Source organism: Lissotriton helveticus, chromosome 1_1 (assembly GCF_964261635.1).
Source record: "Lissotriton helveticus chromosome 1_1, aLisHel1.1, whole genome shotgun sequence".
NCBI lineage: Eukaryota > Metazoa > Chordata > Amphibia > Caudata > Salamandridae > Lissotriton > Lissotriton helveticus.
This window is the reverse complement of record NC_136057.1, coordinates 933710177-933729332: the sequence shown is the minus strand read 5'-3', so window position 1 is coordinate 933729332 and position 19156 is coordinate 933710177. Positions and strand designations below refer to the sequence as shown.

The 19156-nt window shown below is 41.9% G+C and overlaps 1 protein-coding gene across 24 annotated transcripts in view; it reads left to right on the top strand.

Annotated features, from left to right (window-relative positions):
• The window catches only part of CELF2 (CUGBP Elav-like family member 2), a 1322506-nt gene that overhangs the window by 1214929 nt on the left and 88421 nt on the right, over positions 1–19156 (top strand). For 15 of the 24 annotated variants that reach the window (XM_078676914.1, XM_078676806.1, XM_078676874.1 and 12 more), the window contains 2 exons: positions 8726–8857; positions 12277–12456. In XM_078676914.1, the coding sequence (XP_078533040.1) occupies positions 8726–8857; positions 12277–12456 (312 nt within the window). The remainder of the gene's footprint in view (positions 1–8725; positions 8858–12276; positions 12457–19156) is intronic. The other 9 variants (XM_078676952.1, XM_078676763.1, XM_078676820.1 and 6 more) reach the window with 1 other exon arrangement.

Here is a 19156-nt window from a genome sequence, read left to right as displayed (position 1 = left end):
TGCCTGGCCCCTGTGTTGAGCCTCTTAGACCTTCAGCCTCAATGCAATATGAGTTCCACAATTCAGGTCTCTAAGTACTAGATATGGCAGCCTATCTTGCCAATATGCTGCAAAGTAAAGTTTTAAAGGTATGGCGACAATAGCATTATGCAGCAGACCATTAGGGCTTTTGACAACTTTATACTTCCGTAGCCTCCTCCCTCAATTCTGCACCAGCGGTACAAGCATTCACCAATGATGCCATCACTCGGGTCAAATTCTAGCACAGCTCTAGATATTCAGGAAAGGAAACACACTGCTCTCCATCTGATCTCTCTGCTTCCACAGCAGTCTATTCCTATCAACCCCTACTGCAGGGTTCTGTACCACCAGGCACATATAATATCACCAGACAGTCAAAATACTCCTCTTCTAGCCTCAAGGCCATGGGGTTCCCATTTCAAAGTTTCTATTCCATTCCAGCACGATCATCCATCAAGGACAACTGCAAAGGCTCCTTCACATTGATGTTGTTTTCAAGATAGCAAGGTGGAAAATAGATAACTGTTATCCATGACAACTAATAAGAAGTGAAGCAATACTGTCCAAAGAAAGTAGATCCAAACCAAAAATAAAGAGCATGACCAAACTTATTTTGAATGGTGATTATGAATCATAACGAGGATAATTACCTTTATCTTCATGGAAAGTACAAGCAAGACAGGGCAGTTGGAAACACAATTACAAGCAATATCCTAAAATTGCAACCTTCACATGGTCTCCATTCATATACACTTTGGTATCACCTTAAATAGTCTGTAGGCAATTTGATCTCTTATTAGTCGAATGTAGAGAGTTCCGAGAAGATCCTCCGCTAGTATAACAGACACCTAGGCTTGACTTTGTTAAAAACTAATAAAAAACAACTTGTACCTTGCAGTGGGGTTTATGTATTAAAGGAATAAAGCATCTGCTATGGGATCTAATGGCCTACAACAACCAGTAGAGTGTGATTTTCTTAAACTTCAATGGTCAAACACATCTATGTGAGACATTATTGCCTTCTAAAAGAAGACATGATTTATAGGCTGCTGATCTTGTGAATGTGGCTGAGCTTACATGATTTACTGATGATCTCTAACATTAATGTTGGGCCATATAAGTCATTTGCAGGGTTCCAGTAGTGTTGTGGCTTGAAATATCTCTTGGCAGCCATTGCCACACAATCACTTAACCAGAATGATTGTTCCCGCAGGCTACACCATATATCCTGAACTTTCAGTTTCCGTATACATTAGACCGGATAGGATGTAGGAAACCATTGAAAGCATCTGATATTTGTTTCCTTGTGGCTCCTATCTGAGGACTATTTTTGTAAGAATGCTCAGCATTTAGAAGCACAAATACTTAAAGGGTGAAAGTGCCCCACTGTTAGAGTTGCCAAAATCCATGTAACATACTTGCATTAGACATTAAGAACAGCACCAGTTTTGTGTGTTGGTCGCTCATATAAACTCAGTGAATGAGAGAGGAAAGTCACTGATGTTATTGTAAGTAAAGTTAGAAGCTCTTTATCCACAGATAAATTCGTCTCAGAATAGTTTATGTGAGGTGATTACTTCCTATTTCCGGGTGCACAGGGTGCATTACCTCCACACAGGCTCATAATATAATGGGCCCCCAGTACCATTACACCAGTTGCATGATTGATAGCTACACCCCTGAGAGAAATACCACACTATAAGAACCCCATGCATCAGGTCTCTGATGGGAGAAACCAGCCCATTTCAATTAGAAAATGCCTATCTGGGCTTCGAGCATGCAGGGCTTTTATACCTCACATAATGTTTTTAAAGAGGTTTCCTGGAGTATAGCAATGTACAAAATATAATTAGATTGCACAGAGGGCTGACGTCTTTCCAATGTACATCAGTAAAAATAATGAGGAAGCAGATAGCTTGGCATCATGACGCTGTGCGGTATCAATTCTGGTGAAATCATGGCTTATGCTTCCACCTTGGGCAGTATCATTGACCCGTTAGTTAATGTTGCAGTCCCAGTCTGTTGACCTGCACAGTTTGTGCTTTAAAAGGTGCTTTTCTGCAGTATTACTGAAATCATGACTTCGAGGATCTAAACAACAAAGGAAAGGGGATTTACTTACAGTTTTGGTATATATTTCAGAAAGAAATAAAAAGCTGCTACGGGCTAGGCCTGACTTTACCTACAGGACTGCTGATTTACGGTCAATACAAAGCCATTGCGTTTGCCACTGAATGCTCACCAAGCGCTGCTGTCGGCATGCCCCGATCATTGCTGTGTTTGAGCATTGGTATTTTAATTTATCTGTGCTGCAGGCCTGCCAACTTACATATAAATGTCACGGAATGAGAAAAGGTGTGAGCTTTAAGGGTGGGATCTGTAGAGGGGGTGAGACCATAAGCCTGTTGCTTCTGAGGCAGAGGGGACAGGAGCATGGTGAGGAGCAGGACTTTGTGCCAAAAATTTATCCCATGACCACCCCTCCCCCGAAACAAAAGCTTCTGAGGCTGCTGCTAACAACCTGGGGAGTTTGAAAAGACCATCATGCACATCAGCAGTGTCCAGCTCAAACATGAGCTGGAAACCCACACTGAACAGGAGTTTCCAACTCGTGATCTCCCTGTAAGAAATTGGGTTGCTGGTTGACTGGGATGTGAGCCCAGGTCAAGTAACAACCACAATCCTTGTCAGGGTGAAGCACAATCAAACCACAAATTAGCATGTGCTCAACCTCCTAGCAGCTTGGCATAGAGCAGGTAGGCTTAAGTTAGAGGCAATGTGTAAAGTATTTGTCAACACTTCAAACTGTAAAATCAGTCAAAACACACCACAAACGAAGTCCACAACAGTATTAGAACACTAGAGTGATGTATAATAAATAAAACAAGACCAAAACAACAAAAGCCCAATTAGTAGAACCAGAGATATTGAATTGTAAAGATTTTAGGGAAAATGGCAACAAAAGGCGTAAAGCACCAACTCTGGATATCTGGTCTCGCTGGACTGAGACAAAGTCACAAGTTCAGGCTGTCCGCAATGGAGCGTGGATCGGCTCTCTGGACCCAGTTAGGTCCTCTGAAAAGAGTACCTTAAATCCTGGTTTGCAGAGCATTGCGTGGAACCGCATCAAAGATGCATTTAGCGGCCAAGGTGATGTGTCAAATATGAGCTGTGGCGAGGCGGCGGTGCGATGCATTTGCACAGCAGTGGTTCCAAAGATAATGCGGGCTGCAGTGGTGATGCAAATCTTTGCAACTGGTCCAATCAACGCAGCAGTGGCGAGGCATCAGTTCTGCTCGGATTTGAGCCATGCAGCAGAGGAGATGTGTTGGTTCCGCTAGAGCCACAGGCTGGCAAAGCATCTTAAGCACACTTCCATGGGTCTAGAACTGGTCTGGCACCACTTCGCAGGGTAGACACACAGATGGCACAGTCCAGGTGTAGATGCAAGGTTGTTAGAAGCCTGCTATGTCCCTGAGACTTCAGATCAGGAGGCCAGCCAACTAGCCTTTGAACTTAGAGTCACTCTGGGTTCATGAGATGTAGGTCCAGTCCTTCTCATCAAGGCAAGAAGACAGCAGGTCAGCACAGCAAAGCAGCAGTCCATGCAGAGCGGCAGTACTTCAACCGCACAGCAGTCCTTGTTAATGTTAATATTAATGGAATTTATACAGCGCACGAATACCTGATAGAGTATCCACAGGTCCACATGTGTACTGAAGTGGTGGTGTCTGAGGTCCAGCTTTTATGACCTGATACCCTGGTTCTGGAAGGTGAGAGAAGCTTCTATGGATGAGGAACAGTCGGCTGAAGTTGAACTCGGGCAAGACGGAGGTCCTCATCCTCGGCTCCACCACTTCAGCCTGGGACAACTCCTGGTGGCCGACAACCCTAGGATCAGCCCCGACACCCACTGACCACGCACGCAACCTGGGGGGGTCATCCTCGACTCCACCCTCTCCATGGCTAAACAGGTCAACGTCATCTCCTCATCCTGCTTCAACACCCTCCGAATGCTCCGCAGGATCTTCAGGTGGATCCCCACCGAGACGAGAAGAACAGTCACCCATGCCCTCGTCACCAGCAGGCTGGACTACGGAAACGCCCTCTACGCAGGAATGTCGGCCAAGCTCCTGAGACGATTGCAACGCAAACAGAACGCCGCAGCACGTCCGATCCTCGACATCCCAAGCCGCAACCACATCACACCCCACTTAAGAGACCTGCACTGGCTTCCCGTCAACAAGAGGATAACCTTCAAACTCCTCATCCACGCACACAAACCTCTTCACAAGACCGGCCCTGCATACCTCAACAGACGACTCAACTTCTACTCCCCACACGCCAGCTCCGCTCCGCCAGCCTCGCCCTCGCCACTGTCCCCCGCATCCGGAAACGACCGCCGGCGGAAGCTCCTTCTCCCACCTCGCCGCCAAGACCTGGAACACCCTTCCCACCAACCTACGGCAGACCCAAGTCCTACCGGCCTTCAGAAGACTCCTCAAGACTTTGCTCTTCAACCACTATCAGCACCCTCCCACCCTCCTCCCCTCCAGCGCCTTGAGACCCTCACGGGTATGTAGCGCGCTCTACAAATGTCTTGATTGATCTAGACAGTGGCTTTGAAGTGCAAGGAAATCCCTCCCCCCCTGCTCTGGCTAACTGGACGGCACAATCAGTGCTCAGACCCACTAAAAGCATTACATTTTAAAGGCCCTGTACACAGGTAGTGCCACTTTACTGGGGACTTATAAGTAAATTAAATAAGCCAATTGAGGATAAGCCAGCATTACCACGTTTATAGGAGAGAGCACAAGCACGTTAGCATTGGTTAGCAGTTGTAAAGTGCACAGCGTCCTAATACCAGCAAAAACAAGATAAGAAAATGTGAGGGAATAAGGCAAAAGTTTGTGGGGAAGACCACCCTAAGGTTGACAGTTCTAACACTCCCACTGTGTGATATAGTCTCCTCACCAGGAGCTCGTCTTAGCTGTAGCATAGCTGGTATCCTGTGACACACGATGGGTTGGTCTTGCTGGTAGATCTGTTACTAAGTAGTGTCTAAGCACAAGGGAAAGTCAATGCATACATTCGGCTGTAGTCCATTAGATGTTTGTGAATGAGACAACTGACAACGTTACCATACAGCAATGGGCAGCACTTACGTTGTGATTAACCCAAGAAGCGGCAGGGCCCAAAAGGATTGCCGAAATGGGTGAGAAATGTCAGTTGCTTGGCATGAATGGCAGAAAAGGCTGGAAGATTTTTCGTTTACTCTCCTTGCATTCAATTTACTGCTGAAGAAGGGTTGTTTCAAGTTAGTGGGTCAGAATACAAAGGAACACAACATCTCAATCCCTCTCGGCTTTAGACTTGTTTGCTAAAGAAACAATAACACCACAGATGAAAATAAAAAAGCAGTCTCAAAGTACAGGTGTTTTATTCTAAGTTAACACAATCAACGGCTCCGCTTTGTCACAGAGAGTCTAGGGATAGCATTCCAGTATTACATGTTCTCAATTTTTTTTGTGGTAAACCATTTGCTCTGATTTTTGTCCAGTACCTAATTGGGAGTTTGTCAAAATATTTTTTTCTCCAGAAATATGATTCACTTGACAAGAAGTTGACAAAAATATGATAGTAAAAACGAAACTAGAAACTACTAGTGCATTAATATGCAAATATTAACCTTCTGTCAGACTACTCCACAATGGGTCGTGTGTGAGGGGGTAGTGAGAGTTTCCACCCTGCCCATTTTTTCACTCTCCTCAATTATCCCCCATGGCCCTGACACTTACACCGACATGCAGAGGACATGCTACACACAGTTGACCTCCATCATTAAGTAAATGATCCTGCCATATCTTTAGACACTCTCCTCTATTCTTCCCCTTCCCAAGGATTACTCTACAGAGAATGTGGGTCTACTGCATTTGTCTGTTACATGATTGATTGTGTGTCTTTCGTGGCACTCATGTCTCTCTTTGCCTGAAAAACACTTGTTAGTTCCAATATGCTTTTATTGCTGCATCAATATTCATAACATAACTAGATTCTACTAGTTTCTCTCTTTTTTATTTTCTCTTTCATATCCTTCCTACGTCTTGTCTAGTAAATGGGGAGCTGTGCGGGAAGACAAAAAAAGACATGGCTCTGTTCACAAATGGCCTCTGCCTTTGTGGGCGAGGCCCCGCAGTTGTGGTAGAGGGGGCCCACACTTGTGCTTGTGGCGGGACCTCCATAATGGGCAACTGCAATACGGAGGTCCCGGCCACAAGTTCAGTACCACACCACTACTATGGGCCTCCGCAACAAATGCAGAGGACCTTTGTGAATCGGGCCATTTGTGTGTGTGCGTGTGTGTTTGTGTACTGCTCCATATGCTGCATATATTTTCATCCCTTCATGCATTTCCTCCTTATGAAAAAAAAATCTCACAAACACTCATTTCATCTTCTCTTATTTCCTGTTCTTATTGATGCCATTTTCAATTTCTCTCTCCTTCACTCTTTCTGGAATTTGGGATTTGCTTCCAAAGGCTGCCTCTAGGCCCGAGTGGAGAGGAATCAAATCAGATGAGAATTATAGCAAGAGTTTAGTTTATAGATAAAATACTGTTCTGCTCTGAAAAACATTGTCTATAGATAACGGGCAATTTATACAAAACATTTTGTTATGAAATGATAAAAACTATACACTTCCACGTTTTATTTCAAAACAATAGCTTAAACATCAGAAGTATCACGTATGCACTTTAGGCATATGCATAAAAAGAGTGCGACCCTGGCCCTGTCTTTTCTCTTTTACACTTTTAGGTAAAAGTGCAACGAGTGAGTGATCGGCTAATTTGACACAAGACTTGCCATAGGGTAATCAGTTACAATGTATCTTCTTTGCACGAATGCCTACCATGCTGGGAATCTTCCCATGTCCTCCCCAGTACGGGGACTTGCTGTGTTTCTTTACTTTGGTCATTTCCCATCATAATATGTATGGGTCTTCATCAGTCCCTAAACTGAGTTCTGCTGGTCGCATGACACTTCCACAGATCGCAAACTTGTCATTGTTTGCTTCCCTGTATGTGCCTTCACATTCTACTTCAGTGGTACACAGTTCTCACTCCGACAGAATACCTGAAGACAGACTGCAAGATCAGCACATGGCACACCTTTAACCACCATTCAAAATAGGATATCTTCATCCCTTTTCACATTTGCTTCTTCTGTCTTTCCTCTTGATATTTTCCCATTTCTTTTGTTCTCACTTCCATATTCTCTTCTTGTTTAAAGTCTCAGTACGCTACCTCTGATTACATCTCTCTCTCCACTTGCTTCAAGATGCTCAGTCTTGTTCCTCGTCATTTCTGCTTCTTCTAAGGGGGTTGCCTGTCACAGACTGTTCTAGAATCTTTGTGTTTCTGTCACCTGAATTTTCCATATATCTGTTTTTGACCTAATAGTTTCCCAATGCCAAGTTTATGGAAAGAGTCTACATATCGTCACAGGCCCACAAAAAATCTTCCCTCCTAAAAAGTTCAGAGGTTGGCTTGTATTATGAACATTTGAACTGCTCAACACCTCTCGGTTCTAGGATTACATAAGATGTGTTGCTCAGTCCCTTCAGCGGTTAATTCATCTATGTTTTTCGGTTTCTATTTAGAGGCCCTACAATCCAGAATCATGAGATTTGAAATCGAGTTTTGGATATTCATTGTCAAAAATACTTTTCATTCATTTATAAGGAATGGCTAGAGTGCAGTGCAGGTTATTAAAGAAAACCAACGAAAACTTCACGCACAATACCTTGCAAGAATCAATGGGAACTAAAGAAAAATAAATAAAAACAGTTTGCAACAAAGTACATATTTAGCATCAATTGTAACTACTGACCGACTGATAAAGAAAACCAAAGAATGGGATTGAGGTGGGATCAAACCATACTTACTAGGGCAATAATAGGAGCCAAGATTCAGTGGAAAATCCCAGGTAATGAGGTTTGGCTTTAAGGAGATTAGTGCCAAGATTCAAATGGAACCCACATGGTGGAAGCCAAGTTTCCACAAAGTACACACAATAGAACGCCTAATCATTATCATTGTTAACAATCCTAGTACCACATTGTCCATGTCCTGGTACTCCCAGTGATGCTAGCTTATATTGTAAAGAAGTAGAGGTAGCCTGGCAAAAATGTCAGATAGGCAGGCCAGTTTAATGTGGATTGCCAAAAAGCAGTATGATATTTCAAGAACATGAACATGGTGTCTCTGTGGCACTCTCTCTTGAATGATATCCCTCTGAGTTAATGACGTTAAGCAAATACTGGAGCAAGAGTTGTAGGATCATCAGTAGGCATGTATTGGCACACTAACTAGGTGTGCTGCAAATCAAAGCATGATCATCCCGTTCAGACATGGTTAGACTGCTTAAATACCCATTGCAACCCAATGGGCAATGGCAAGTGAGTACAATATTTAGCCTTAAATAAAAAGAAATTGTATTGGGGTGCAGTTGTTGTGCATTTAGATACGGTGTAAATAGTCTGAACGATTTGTTTTTCATTTTTTTATTATGAACCTGGTTTGTGATCACTTACATATGCATTTTGCTCATTTACAATATGATCATCCGCTTTTCTGCTCATTCCTAGTTAATATCCTCACGCATTTTTATTAATTTTGCCTTTCTGTTTACTCTTCAATGCATAGTACCTGGATCATCTGCAAACTCCAATGCCGGGGCGGCAATGAATTCCTTGACCTCACTGGGAACTCTACAGGGATTGGCTGGGGCTACCGTTGGACTGAACAATATTAATGCACTAGCAGGTACCGTAAACAGTGAGTATTTTTTTACTGTGGTGGATCGCTTCCCAATTATTATCACAGAACCACCAATATGCCATTGTAAAGGGATATCCCAGTTGCCTTCTCTTTCCATGTTGGTTGGCTGGCAAACCACAAAACTAGACAACATGGGGATGTGCCTTGCACCTTTCAGACATTCCTAAAGTCTGTATTTATGGTAAAGGGTACTCTTTGGCAAATCACAATCTTTCAGTGTATTTCTAAGTTAGGAATAGGATAACTGCATGCATCACTGTTGATGAAGTTCCTCTACATCTTGCACCAATCACATTCTTCTATGATTTTCCTACATGATACTGTTTAGCCAGCAACAATAATACTCTGTTCATCCGCTTATCCCTCTTCCCTGTCCACAAAATGTCCCCATGTGTGTCACATATCAAAGATGACCAGGGATCATTCTAACATGTTTTAGCAATTCAAATGGTTCAAGCAATCCCTATATCATTTGGCTTTATGGTGACAGCAAAGAACAATGGGTACAAGTAAAACGGGTGCAGATCGATAACTCCTGCATTATGTTTGATACAGTTTAAGACTTGGGACCCGAATTAGAGTCTGGCGAACGGGGTACTCTGTCGAAACAGTGACAGAGTACCCTGTCTGACAAATTCTCGGTCCCTCTGCCCAATTTTGAGTCTGACAGACCGCTGGCATAAACCTTCCTCCGACAGCCTGAGGGAATATGAGAGGTAAGCAATCCGACCTTCTGTCCTATATTGAATTGGCAGTCAGATGGCTTTTTTTTACCTTTCCATCACCACCTGGAATATTCTAGCAGTGAGGGACAGTAAAAATAAAAAATGACCCTTCCTCCCACCGCCCACACCATGGAAGAAAAGTCTCATTGATATGGTACAATTCGTTTTTACTGTTTCATAAACAAATGCCCTCTTTGGGGGGTATTTTTGGAAAAGTAAAAACTTAAAAAAGTTTACTGTAAGCGTCTGTCACCAATGACAGATGCAGACAAAACCTTTAAATGGCTTTGTATAAACTGTCATGACAGCAGTTCATACATACCCATAGAGTTCACAGCAGAGTTGATGGTGAACTCTAAATTTGGCAGGCAGTGCGGCAGACCTAAAGTCCTCCGCCATGCTGACTGTCTTTACTCCGTCTGCCAAACTCTAAATTAGGCCACAAAAACTTAACAATAGCAAAACAAAATCTAAAAAAACTTTGGAAAGGAGGAGGTTCATTCTTAAAGACCTGGCACCTCTTGAATTGTGTTTTGCATGTGTTCATAGCAGGATTCCAAACCTCTATCAGTTACCAGGCCATCTATCTAGTGAATACTAGTTTCCTTCTGTTTGTAGCGTTTACCTATATTAAAATGTAATCCTTAATTATCTCCAATATATGCTTCCCATAGTCATCCATTAATCTGTGGCGTTGATTTTTTTCAGATGACGTATTTCAAATGACTTAGCAACGTCACATTAAGGTCTTCACATCAGAGATAAATAGGGTCCAGGGCACTAAGTGCCAGCTTGGCAATTGTGATTGTGCAAGAACGTCCAAACCCCTTCATTCATAAGAATGGTTACATAATATGTATTTCTTCTAGCTTGTGAGAATTATGTTAATACCATAAACAATAGATTTCAAACAACTGGAAATAAAAGCTGTTTTGTGTGCAACATAGACATTCGATATCAAATACAAAAACTACATCTTGCAGTTCTTAGTTACATTTGCGAACCTCTCAGTCTTTGAACTTTTGATTTTTAATCATCAACTCAAAATAACCCTCAACACAATATAAGCTCATAATACATGGATAAACCAATCCACTAATTTCCAGATGCGTAAAGACTTCACTTATGGTAGAAGTCTATTTGTATACTGTAGAAATACAAAATGTAACGCATTTAAGTTGTATGAGTAAAGTACATTTATTTCTGGGATGGATTGACATAAACATAGTACAATGCCGAGGTTGTCTTTCCAAATAGTCTTTCTGTCATCCTAAAGCCTAAATAGTAAAATATTCAGAATTTTAAACAACACTGTTGAGACTCACTTTCCTGAAACAACAAATAATTTATCTACACTGAGGGTATTGTAGATGCATTAAAATAGGCAACCAACAACCATACAGAACTTTTTCCAGCCTTGTTTGGGGTGTGGGCTGCTGGGCACTAGACGTTGTCTTAGGTTCAGAATGAGCACCACATTTTGCAGATGCTGAAGCCAAAGTTGATAAAACTGCATACAGAGAAGGCACTGAATGTCCCTGTTATATACTTGTGTCATTGATCATCGTTAGTGCTTTCACAGACTATGTCTGGCATTGGAAATAAAAAATGGCGATCCACCACAATGGGCTCGTGCTACAACCTCTCAGAAACCATCTTACGAAATTGGTCACAATATCACCTTATCGTACCCGATAATGTGTGCCTTCTGTGTCTCCGGTGTTTGTTCTGTTAAGTGATTCTGGTATTTTTGTGGCACAGTTTTCCATCACCCAAGAAGTAGAAAGTTGGAATTGTTGTGTAGCTTTTTACAAATGATCCATCTTATTTATTCTTTTTTCTGTTGGCTGTTTCATAGTTGTGCTTCTTAAGATCATTTCAATTATTTATGGTGTTGTGTAACATCTCTGTATTTACAAAATGGTCCTACTTGTCGACCATAATTATCAGTGCTTGTGCTATTTATGCATTTCGTGCTTTTACATGGAAACACATGCCAATTAGTGTGTGGGATAGTATCTTGCACTCAGTACTGAATGCAAGGTGTATTGCCTCATTTCATGATTGATTGTACTTGACATGTGTTACATTTCAGTACCGCTTGAGGTTTTGGCTTCATTTAGCTTGTTTGTCGTGTTTGTGCATTTGTGATCTGGAATACATTTGTGTTACGGTGGCTATCCATTATAGACTTTTCTCATCAATTGGGACTTTTTCCCGCAAGATGAACTACATCTAGGCAGAATATAAGTTTATTGTATATTTCTAGGTAGCGTTCTGTGGTCCTAGAAGTGGTCAAAGATATATCTTTTAATTTTCATACAAAGTAGTCTCGGACATATTTTATGATTTTTTTTGCAAGCTTGTGTTGTGTAGTCCCTGATGTCTTTGGCTAAAATGCAGGCGAAAGATTAGAGGCTTAGAACCCAAGGAAGGCTTTGCCTTTGCTGCAGTATTTGCATGTGGTCAGATATCGTTGTACGCCGTTGTGCTTTAACGTGATGAACCCGTGTGCTTCGTGTTCCAATTTCAGTCTGGTGGAGTGCAGAATTTGCATGCACTGCAGTCATTGTCGGTGTAAAAACAAAAACAAAAAAATACTGCCAACTTATTTTGGAAAGCACTAACGAATAAGTGCAATTTCTTTTCTCTATTGTTGGGTTTTTTGTAAAGTTGCTCAAATGCTCTCAGGTATGGCGGCACTCAACGGGGGACTTGGCGCCACCGGATTGACGAATGGCTCCACTGGCACAATGGATGCCCTCACCCAGGCATACTCAGGAATTCAGCAGTACGCGGCGGCGGCACTGCCCACATTGTACAGTCAGAGTTTGCTACAACAACAAAGTGCTGCAGGCAGCCAGAAAGAAGGTAAGCAGATGTTGCCTATTACCAATAGTGTTACCTATTACCAATTCATGTGTCATGGGTGAAATATTCTATTTACCTAATCTTACATAATTGTTAATGTTTAGTATTTTCCTGTTGTTCTAAATTCATGGTTATGCTTGGAGCTACTTTATACACTTTATATTTGAGGATATGTGTGGCTTTTCAGGGAATTTTCCTAGGACACAAAATTAAGACGGCAATAAATATTAAATAAAAGTAAAAAAGCATACCATAGTGCCAGGGAGGCAGTCCACTAATATTGTTACGGATTTCATAAACAGAAATTTTAATTAATTTATGTAGTGTATGCCATTGAGTAGAAAATCACTAGGAGATGGCTGACCCAAGTAACCCTGATATCAATAATTTCATTTTAATAGTAATCAACGAACTATATGCGATTCAGAAGCAATATGAAAACAATATATCACTAATCGTAGTGCAAAAAATATGAGTAAAGAAATCGCAATTCCAATTTATGTTCATTATCACCTTTTAATCGAAACACATTTAGATGATTGTGATCGCACACCTTAAATTTTTCAGAAATAAAATGTCAAAATAGCCAAATATGAAGTGTATAACAAATGAGACTGAAAAGAAGTGTTGCAACACTATTTACATATTTAATATGAGGTATTCAGGAAGAAAATAACAATTGCTGATCTTGGTATATTTTATTCAACTAACAATTAAACCTTTACTATGATTGCAAACGTCATGTTCTTTCTCGGACACAGTGTCCTGTCCTTATGACTCATTGAGCCTAGGCACCATATGATGTTACGGTAATATTATAAATACTACCAAAACCTGAAGCTTAACACGGTAGTAATATGCCTCAAAATTACCTATGTACAAAATAACAAATATGAATGTAGTATTCAGTGGTTTAAAATGAGAAACAAATTAACTGCAGTCCGCCACTCACTAGAGAACACTTCTAATCATCCGAGGTAATAACTATTGCACTATTCTGTGCTCGAGGTGATTGGAGGTTTACATAACACAGTTTCAAGAATATCCTACATATACTGATGAGTACATTAGTAATGCAATTGTTGCATTGTATTATAATTACACCAATGGTTCCTAAAAGAGTGCAGGGTGTTGGACACTGTAATCCATGGATCACTGTGATCTCTACTGTGCTATGATTTTTATATTTTACAAAATTCATGTCACTGCAAAGTGTACAAACTGTCCATTTTTGTATGACATTAGATTGTGGTTTCCTGATATATATTCATTTTTTTGGGTGTTAGTTTCCGCTGGCTTTCCTTTCTGTCATATTAGGCTGTACTATTTTAAAGGTAGATGACTGCAAAAAATATTTTCATCTACTATGACATTCGTGGGGTGGCTGTATAGCACATTATTGGCCCCATAAATATTTAGTTACATGTTTATCACAACCATGATATCAAGTCCTGAAACATCAACAAGGAAAGTGCACAATTAATGTTCTCAAATATGCCACATCAATATTTTGGCTTCAATTTTAGTCATGATAAATGTGTAGGTCTGTACATTGACCATGAATAATACTGTGGTAAAGTTAGGTGATACTTAGGGTTATACTTTCTTATATGTCTAAAATCCACTGTGGTCAATGAACAGACTTTTTTAGCTATAAAGGAAAAGCGATTACTTGCCGCGAGAAACTTTAGATTAGTAATGTTACTGTCTTCTTGCCATCTTTTAGTCTGTGCTTCCAAACATAAATGAATTTGCTGGTAAAATAACAGCCTGGAAAATTCCCAAGTAATGACCTCTCTACACCCTCTTTCTGCTGTTGTTAAAAGAACCTATCCTTTTTCAGGCTTTACAAAGTAAGTAAACAGACCCTCCAGCATTTCGCGATTCATGAAAAAATTGTGAAAACAGCCGACTAGTGTGATGGCCCTGATGTTTAATTTTTTGGCTGCAAAAAACTGTCTCCTGAGTGACAGCAAAATAATTGTGTCTTCGTATTGGCCGTATGCACACGTCATGGCGTGCCGCCGTACAGCCGTAAAATAGCTGCTTCCTCCTGTCGCAAGATCAAAGCCATTAACCCATGTGGCTCTGATATGCAAATGCTCTCCTTTACTTCGGCGCCTGGCACCAGAGTGGTGGGGCCTGGTGCCAGAGTGGGGGCACCTGACGCCAGAGCGGGGGCACTGGCGCCTCTTTCCAGTTGGTCCCAGGTGGACTGGACTTTCACTATCATGACGCCAGAGAGGGTGTTGGTCAGTTCAGACTACGGCAGGATATTAGCAATTTCAATTTTCTGCCAGCCCGGGCACCCATGAATTGCTGCTGACACCCGGCACTGGGGCTAAATTATAGAAGGAAGAAAAAGACGTGTCCATCCTCCCTGACCTGGACATCTGCTGTCGCCCTGCTGGGTGTGTATAGGTGGTGGGTGGGTGGAAGGACACTAGGGTTTGTGTCTGGTCATGGTGAGTCTGATTACAAGTGCTGAGTGGCTTTAAAGGGCACACAGCACGGTTCTCAAGACAGCGGTGCAACCATGATGAGCTATTTTCACCTGGACAGACTTCAGTCAGATCGTCAGAAGCTGTCCGCAGCCAATCAGTGTGACTCCAGACACTTCAGCTGCAGAAACAGCTGCGGCCCAAAAAAGCAGGCTTTATTTTCCCACCTTCAGCAGTGGTGTAATGAAACTTGAGGGAGCCCCCATGCAAAGAACATGGAAGCCCCCCTCCCCCCCACCATGGCGGCCCTGCCCACCACCTACCACTTTGCCCTTCCACCCAGAAATCTAATATATTTTGATTTGAAAACTCCAACATTTAAATGAAATGCCTCTATATTGTCTCTCTAAGTTCTAATGAGAAAGTGGGAAACACTCTTAACATACAAGCTATGCCATTTGTAACAATACTGTCAAAAGCAGATTATTTAACTGGGGCAGCAATCAGAACAATGCCAAGGATCGATCCTATTGTCTCAGGAATTGCCTATGGCTGAAGGACAAAGAACAACTATGAAGGGTCTGAATAGAATTGACATTGATGGACAATAACTTGAAAATTTGAAAGACCAACCCAAACTTGCAATTCCATAAAAACTCGACTGACAATATACATGAGAAGTACACAAAATATAACTCTGTATCCTGCGAAAGGCAAGAGAAATAGAATGGTGAATTATCTGCATACCACACACTAGCGACTGTCAAGGGTTGTGCATGATAATAACGTGAACTGAGGAGGCAATTTCATTTCCTACCATCATGTCTTTATTAGTAGGCATTGCAAAAGAGGCAGGCAAACAAGGCTGAGGAAGAAAACATGTTCTGAAGATGCTTCAGAACATTGATGCAGATGTTTTGTCTGTTTTAATTGATCATTTCAGTAGTGTATACAATGCTAAATACAAGATTTAAGGCACACATATTACAGACAAGTGCAAGCAACACCATAAATAACACTGCATGTAGAATAAAAACAAACCATATCAGCAAGTACCTAATGACAATCTATGCAAACTGTAGTTGGTAAAGCATTAAAAAGGGCAAATACTTTAGAAGTCTAGCAATATACAAAACTCAAGCATGTTTTGTAAAACAATCCAACTTTCTTCTTGCATCAAGGTGAAAATACTTTCAGAGTGCATGTTAAAAACAAGTCCATCTGTATTCAAAAATGAAGCCACGTTAGTCAAACAATTCCCCGTTTGGTGTGTGCATAAAGGAACATATTTCAAAGCAACTGGTAAACAACAACTACAGCACCATACAATAATCAAAACAGTTTAAACTAACAATACCCTTTTTGAAGGCTCAAATATTTCAAAGTGACTGGCAAAACGGTAACAAGTACAGTAGGCAGCAGCATACACAAATCAAACCACTTTAGTTAACCTATGCCCTTTTGGCTTGTGCATTAAGGTGCAACTATTTCAAAGTGACTGGTAAACACAACAACAAGTACAGCAAGCAGCAACCAAGTCTATTTATTCAGACTAATTCACCTTCTGTTTGTGCATGAAGGCATAAGTATTGCAAAGTGCCTGGTAAAGTAATAACAATTTAGCAGCATAAACATCAAACCCGTACCGTGAAACAATGCCCCTTTTATTTGTGCATAAAGGTGCAAATATTTCAACGCAGGGTTAAAAACGATAACAAGTTTAGCAGCATGAACACTAAACCAGTCTCGACAAAGTATGCCCCTTTAGTTTGTCCACAAAGGCGCAAATATTTAAGTGACCGGCAAACAATAACAAACTCAGCAGCAAAATAAACAAAGCGGTTACTCAAATGATGCCCCTTTTGTCTGTGCGAAAGAAGGTGTCAAGGGGGGTGCATATATGTCATGTTAAACTGAATACATTTCTTCTCGCCTCTATAAACTTGCCTAGCATATTGAGGTAGCCTATATGTAAGTGAAAATATTTAAAGTATGATATACTGGCAGAATGCTGTGTGCATAGCTGCCAAGGTTGCAGATTGCCATGCGTGAAATTTTCACAGTTTCAGTGTAATTATGAGTGACATTTCAACGACTATGAGTGACACTTTCTTGCGAGCAAAATTAAGCAATGAAGACGATCAACACATATAAATATCAGAAATAACACCACAAAGACCATTCCGGTTGAAACACGTCAGTCTTTTGAATAAACTTTTGAATAAACTACTATGGCAACTATATCTCAGAATGCGAGCTTTCCTCTGTGTGTGACCACGGCGCAGTGCTGTTTGCATTTTTATAGTGGGACATGCTCCTACTAATGTGCACCAAACCTGACAGGTGGATGCGATCGAAATAATTTTCGGTCCTTTCATACATCTCTCTCTCTGACTCTTTTTATCCTCTGCTCTCTCCTTTCATACATCTCTCTCTGACTCTTTTTATCCTCTGCTCTCTCCTACTTTTTATCCCTGTCTCTCTTTATCACTGTCTCTTTATCCCTCTCCTCTCTCTTTATTCCTCTCCTCTCGTTTTATCCCTCTCCCATGCTCTCTCTCTCTCTATCCCTCTCCTCTCTATCCTTTTATCCCTCTCCTCTCTCTCTTTTTATCCCTCTCCTCTCTCGCACGCTCTCTCTATCCATTTCCTCTCTCTATCCCTCTCCCCCTCTTGCATGCTCTCTCCCTCTCTTCGCTATACTTTTATTCCTCTCCTCTCTCTCTTTTTATCCCTATCCTCTCCTCTCTCTTTTTATCTCTCTCCTCTCTCTGTGACTCTTTATATCCATCTCCCCACTCTCATGCCCTCTCCTCCTTTTGCTCTCTCCCTCTTTTTACCCCTCTCTTTATTGTACTCCTCTCTCTCTATCTCTTTCCTCTGTCTTTATCCCTCTCCCCCTTTTGCTCTCTGTCCCTCTTTTCATCCCTCTCTTTATTCCACTCCTCTTTATAATAATAATAATAATAATAATCCACATTTGTATAGCGCACAATCACCCGTTAGGGTCTCTAGGCGCTGGGCGCCGTCGGGAAGATTAAGCAAGCTATTGCCCAGAGTCGCATGGTGCTGGGCTAACCTGCCGCCGGAGCCGGGGATCGAACCCTGATCCCCAGATTCCAGCGTCAGTCGCCCTGGCCGCGGCGCCACACCTCTACCCCTCTCTGTCTTTATCCCTCTCCACCCATTTGCTCTCTCTCCCTCTTTTAATCCCTCTCTCTGTAGTCCACTCCTCTCTCTCTATCCGTCTGCTCTCTGTCTTTATCCCTCTCCACCCTTTTGCTGTCTCTCCTTCTTTTTATCCCTCTCTCAGTATTCCACTCCTCTCCTCTGTCTTTATCCCTCTCCACGCTTTTGCTCTCTCTCCCTCTTTTTATCCCTCTCTCATTATTCCACTCCTCTCTCTATCCATCTCCGCTCTGTCTTTATCCCTCTCCCCCTTTTGCTCTCTCTCTCCCTCTTTTTATCCCTCTCTCTTTATCCCTCTCTCTTTATTCCACTCCTCTCCCTCTACCCCTCTCCTCTCTGTCTTTATCCCTCTCCCCCTTTTGCTCTCTCCCTCTTTTGATCCCTCTCTCTTTGTTCCACACCTCTCTCTCTATCCCTCTCCTATGTCTTTATCCCTCTCCTACCCTTTTGCTCTCTCTCCCTCTTTTTATCCCTCTCTCTTTATTCCACACCTCTCTCTATCCCTCTCCTCTGTCTGTATCACTCTCCACCCTTTTGCCCTCTCCTTTTTTATCCCTCTTTTTCCACTCCTCTCTCTCTATCCCTCTCCTTTCTGTCTTTATCCCTCTCCACCCTTTTGCTCTCGCCCTCTCCACCCTTTTGCTCTCTCCCTCTTTTTATCCCTTTCTCTTTATTTCACTCCTCTCTCTATCCCTCTCCTTTCTGTCTTTATCCCTCTCCCCCTTTTGCTCTCTCTTTTTATCACTCTCTCTTTATTCCACTCCTCTCTCTATCCCTACCCTTTCTGTCTTTAAAGGCGATGTGACGTCTGAATGCACCAGTGAGGTGTTTGGGACAACACTCGCCCGAACGGCTTTGTCGGGATATTACTAGCTTTATTTTATGACCCGTGGAACATAATTGTTTCCCTAACAAAAGGACATTTATAGGAACGTTTGCAGAAGATTGATATTTCCAAGACAAAGCTTTACTTTACTTCCCAGAAGAATATTTATTCTAATATGCAAATGATTGAATTTGCCAATGAACTGAGGGCGCGAGAGGGGCTATCGTGGACGGGCGGTGGCTGT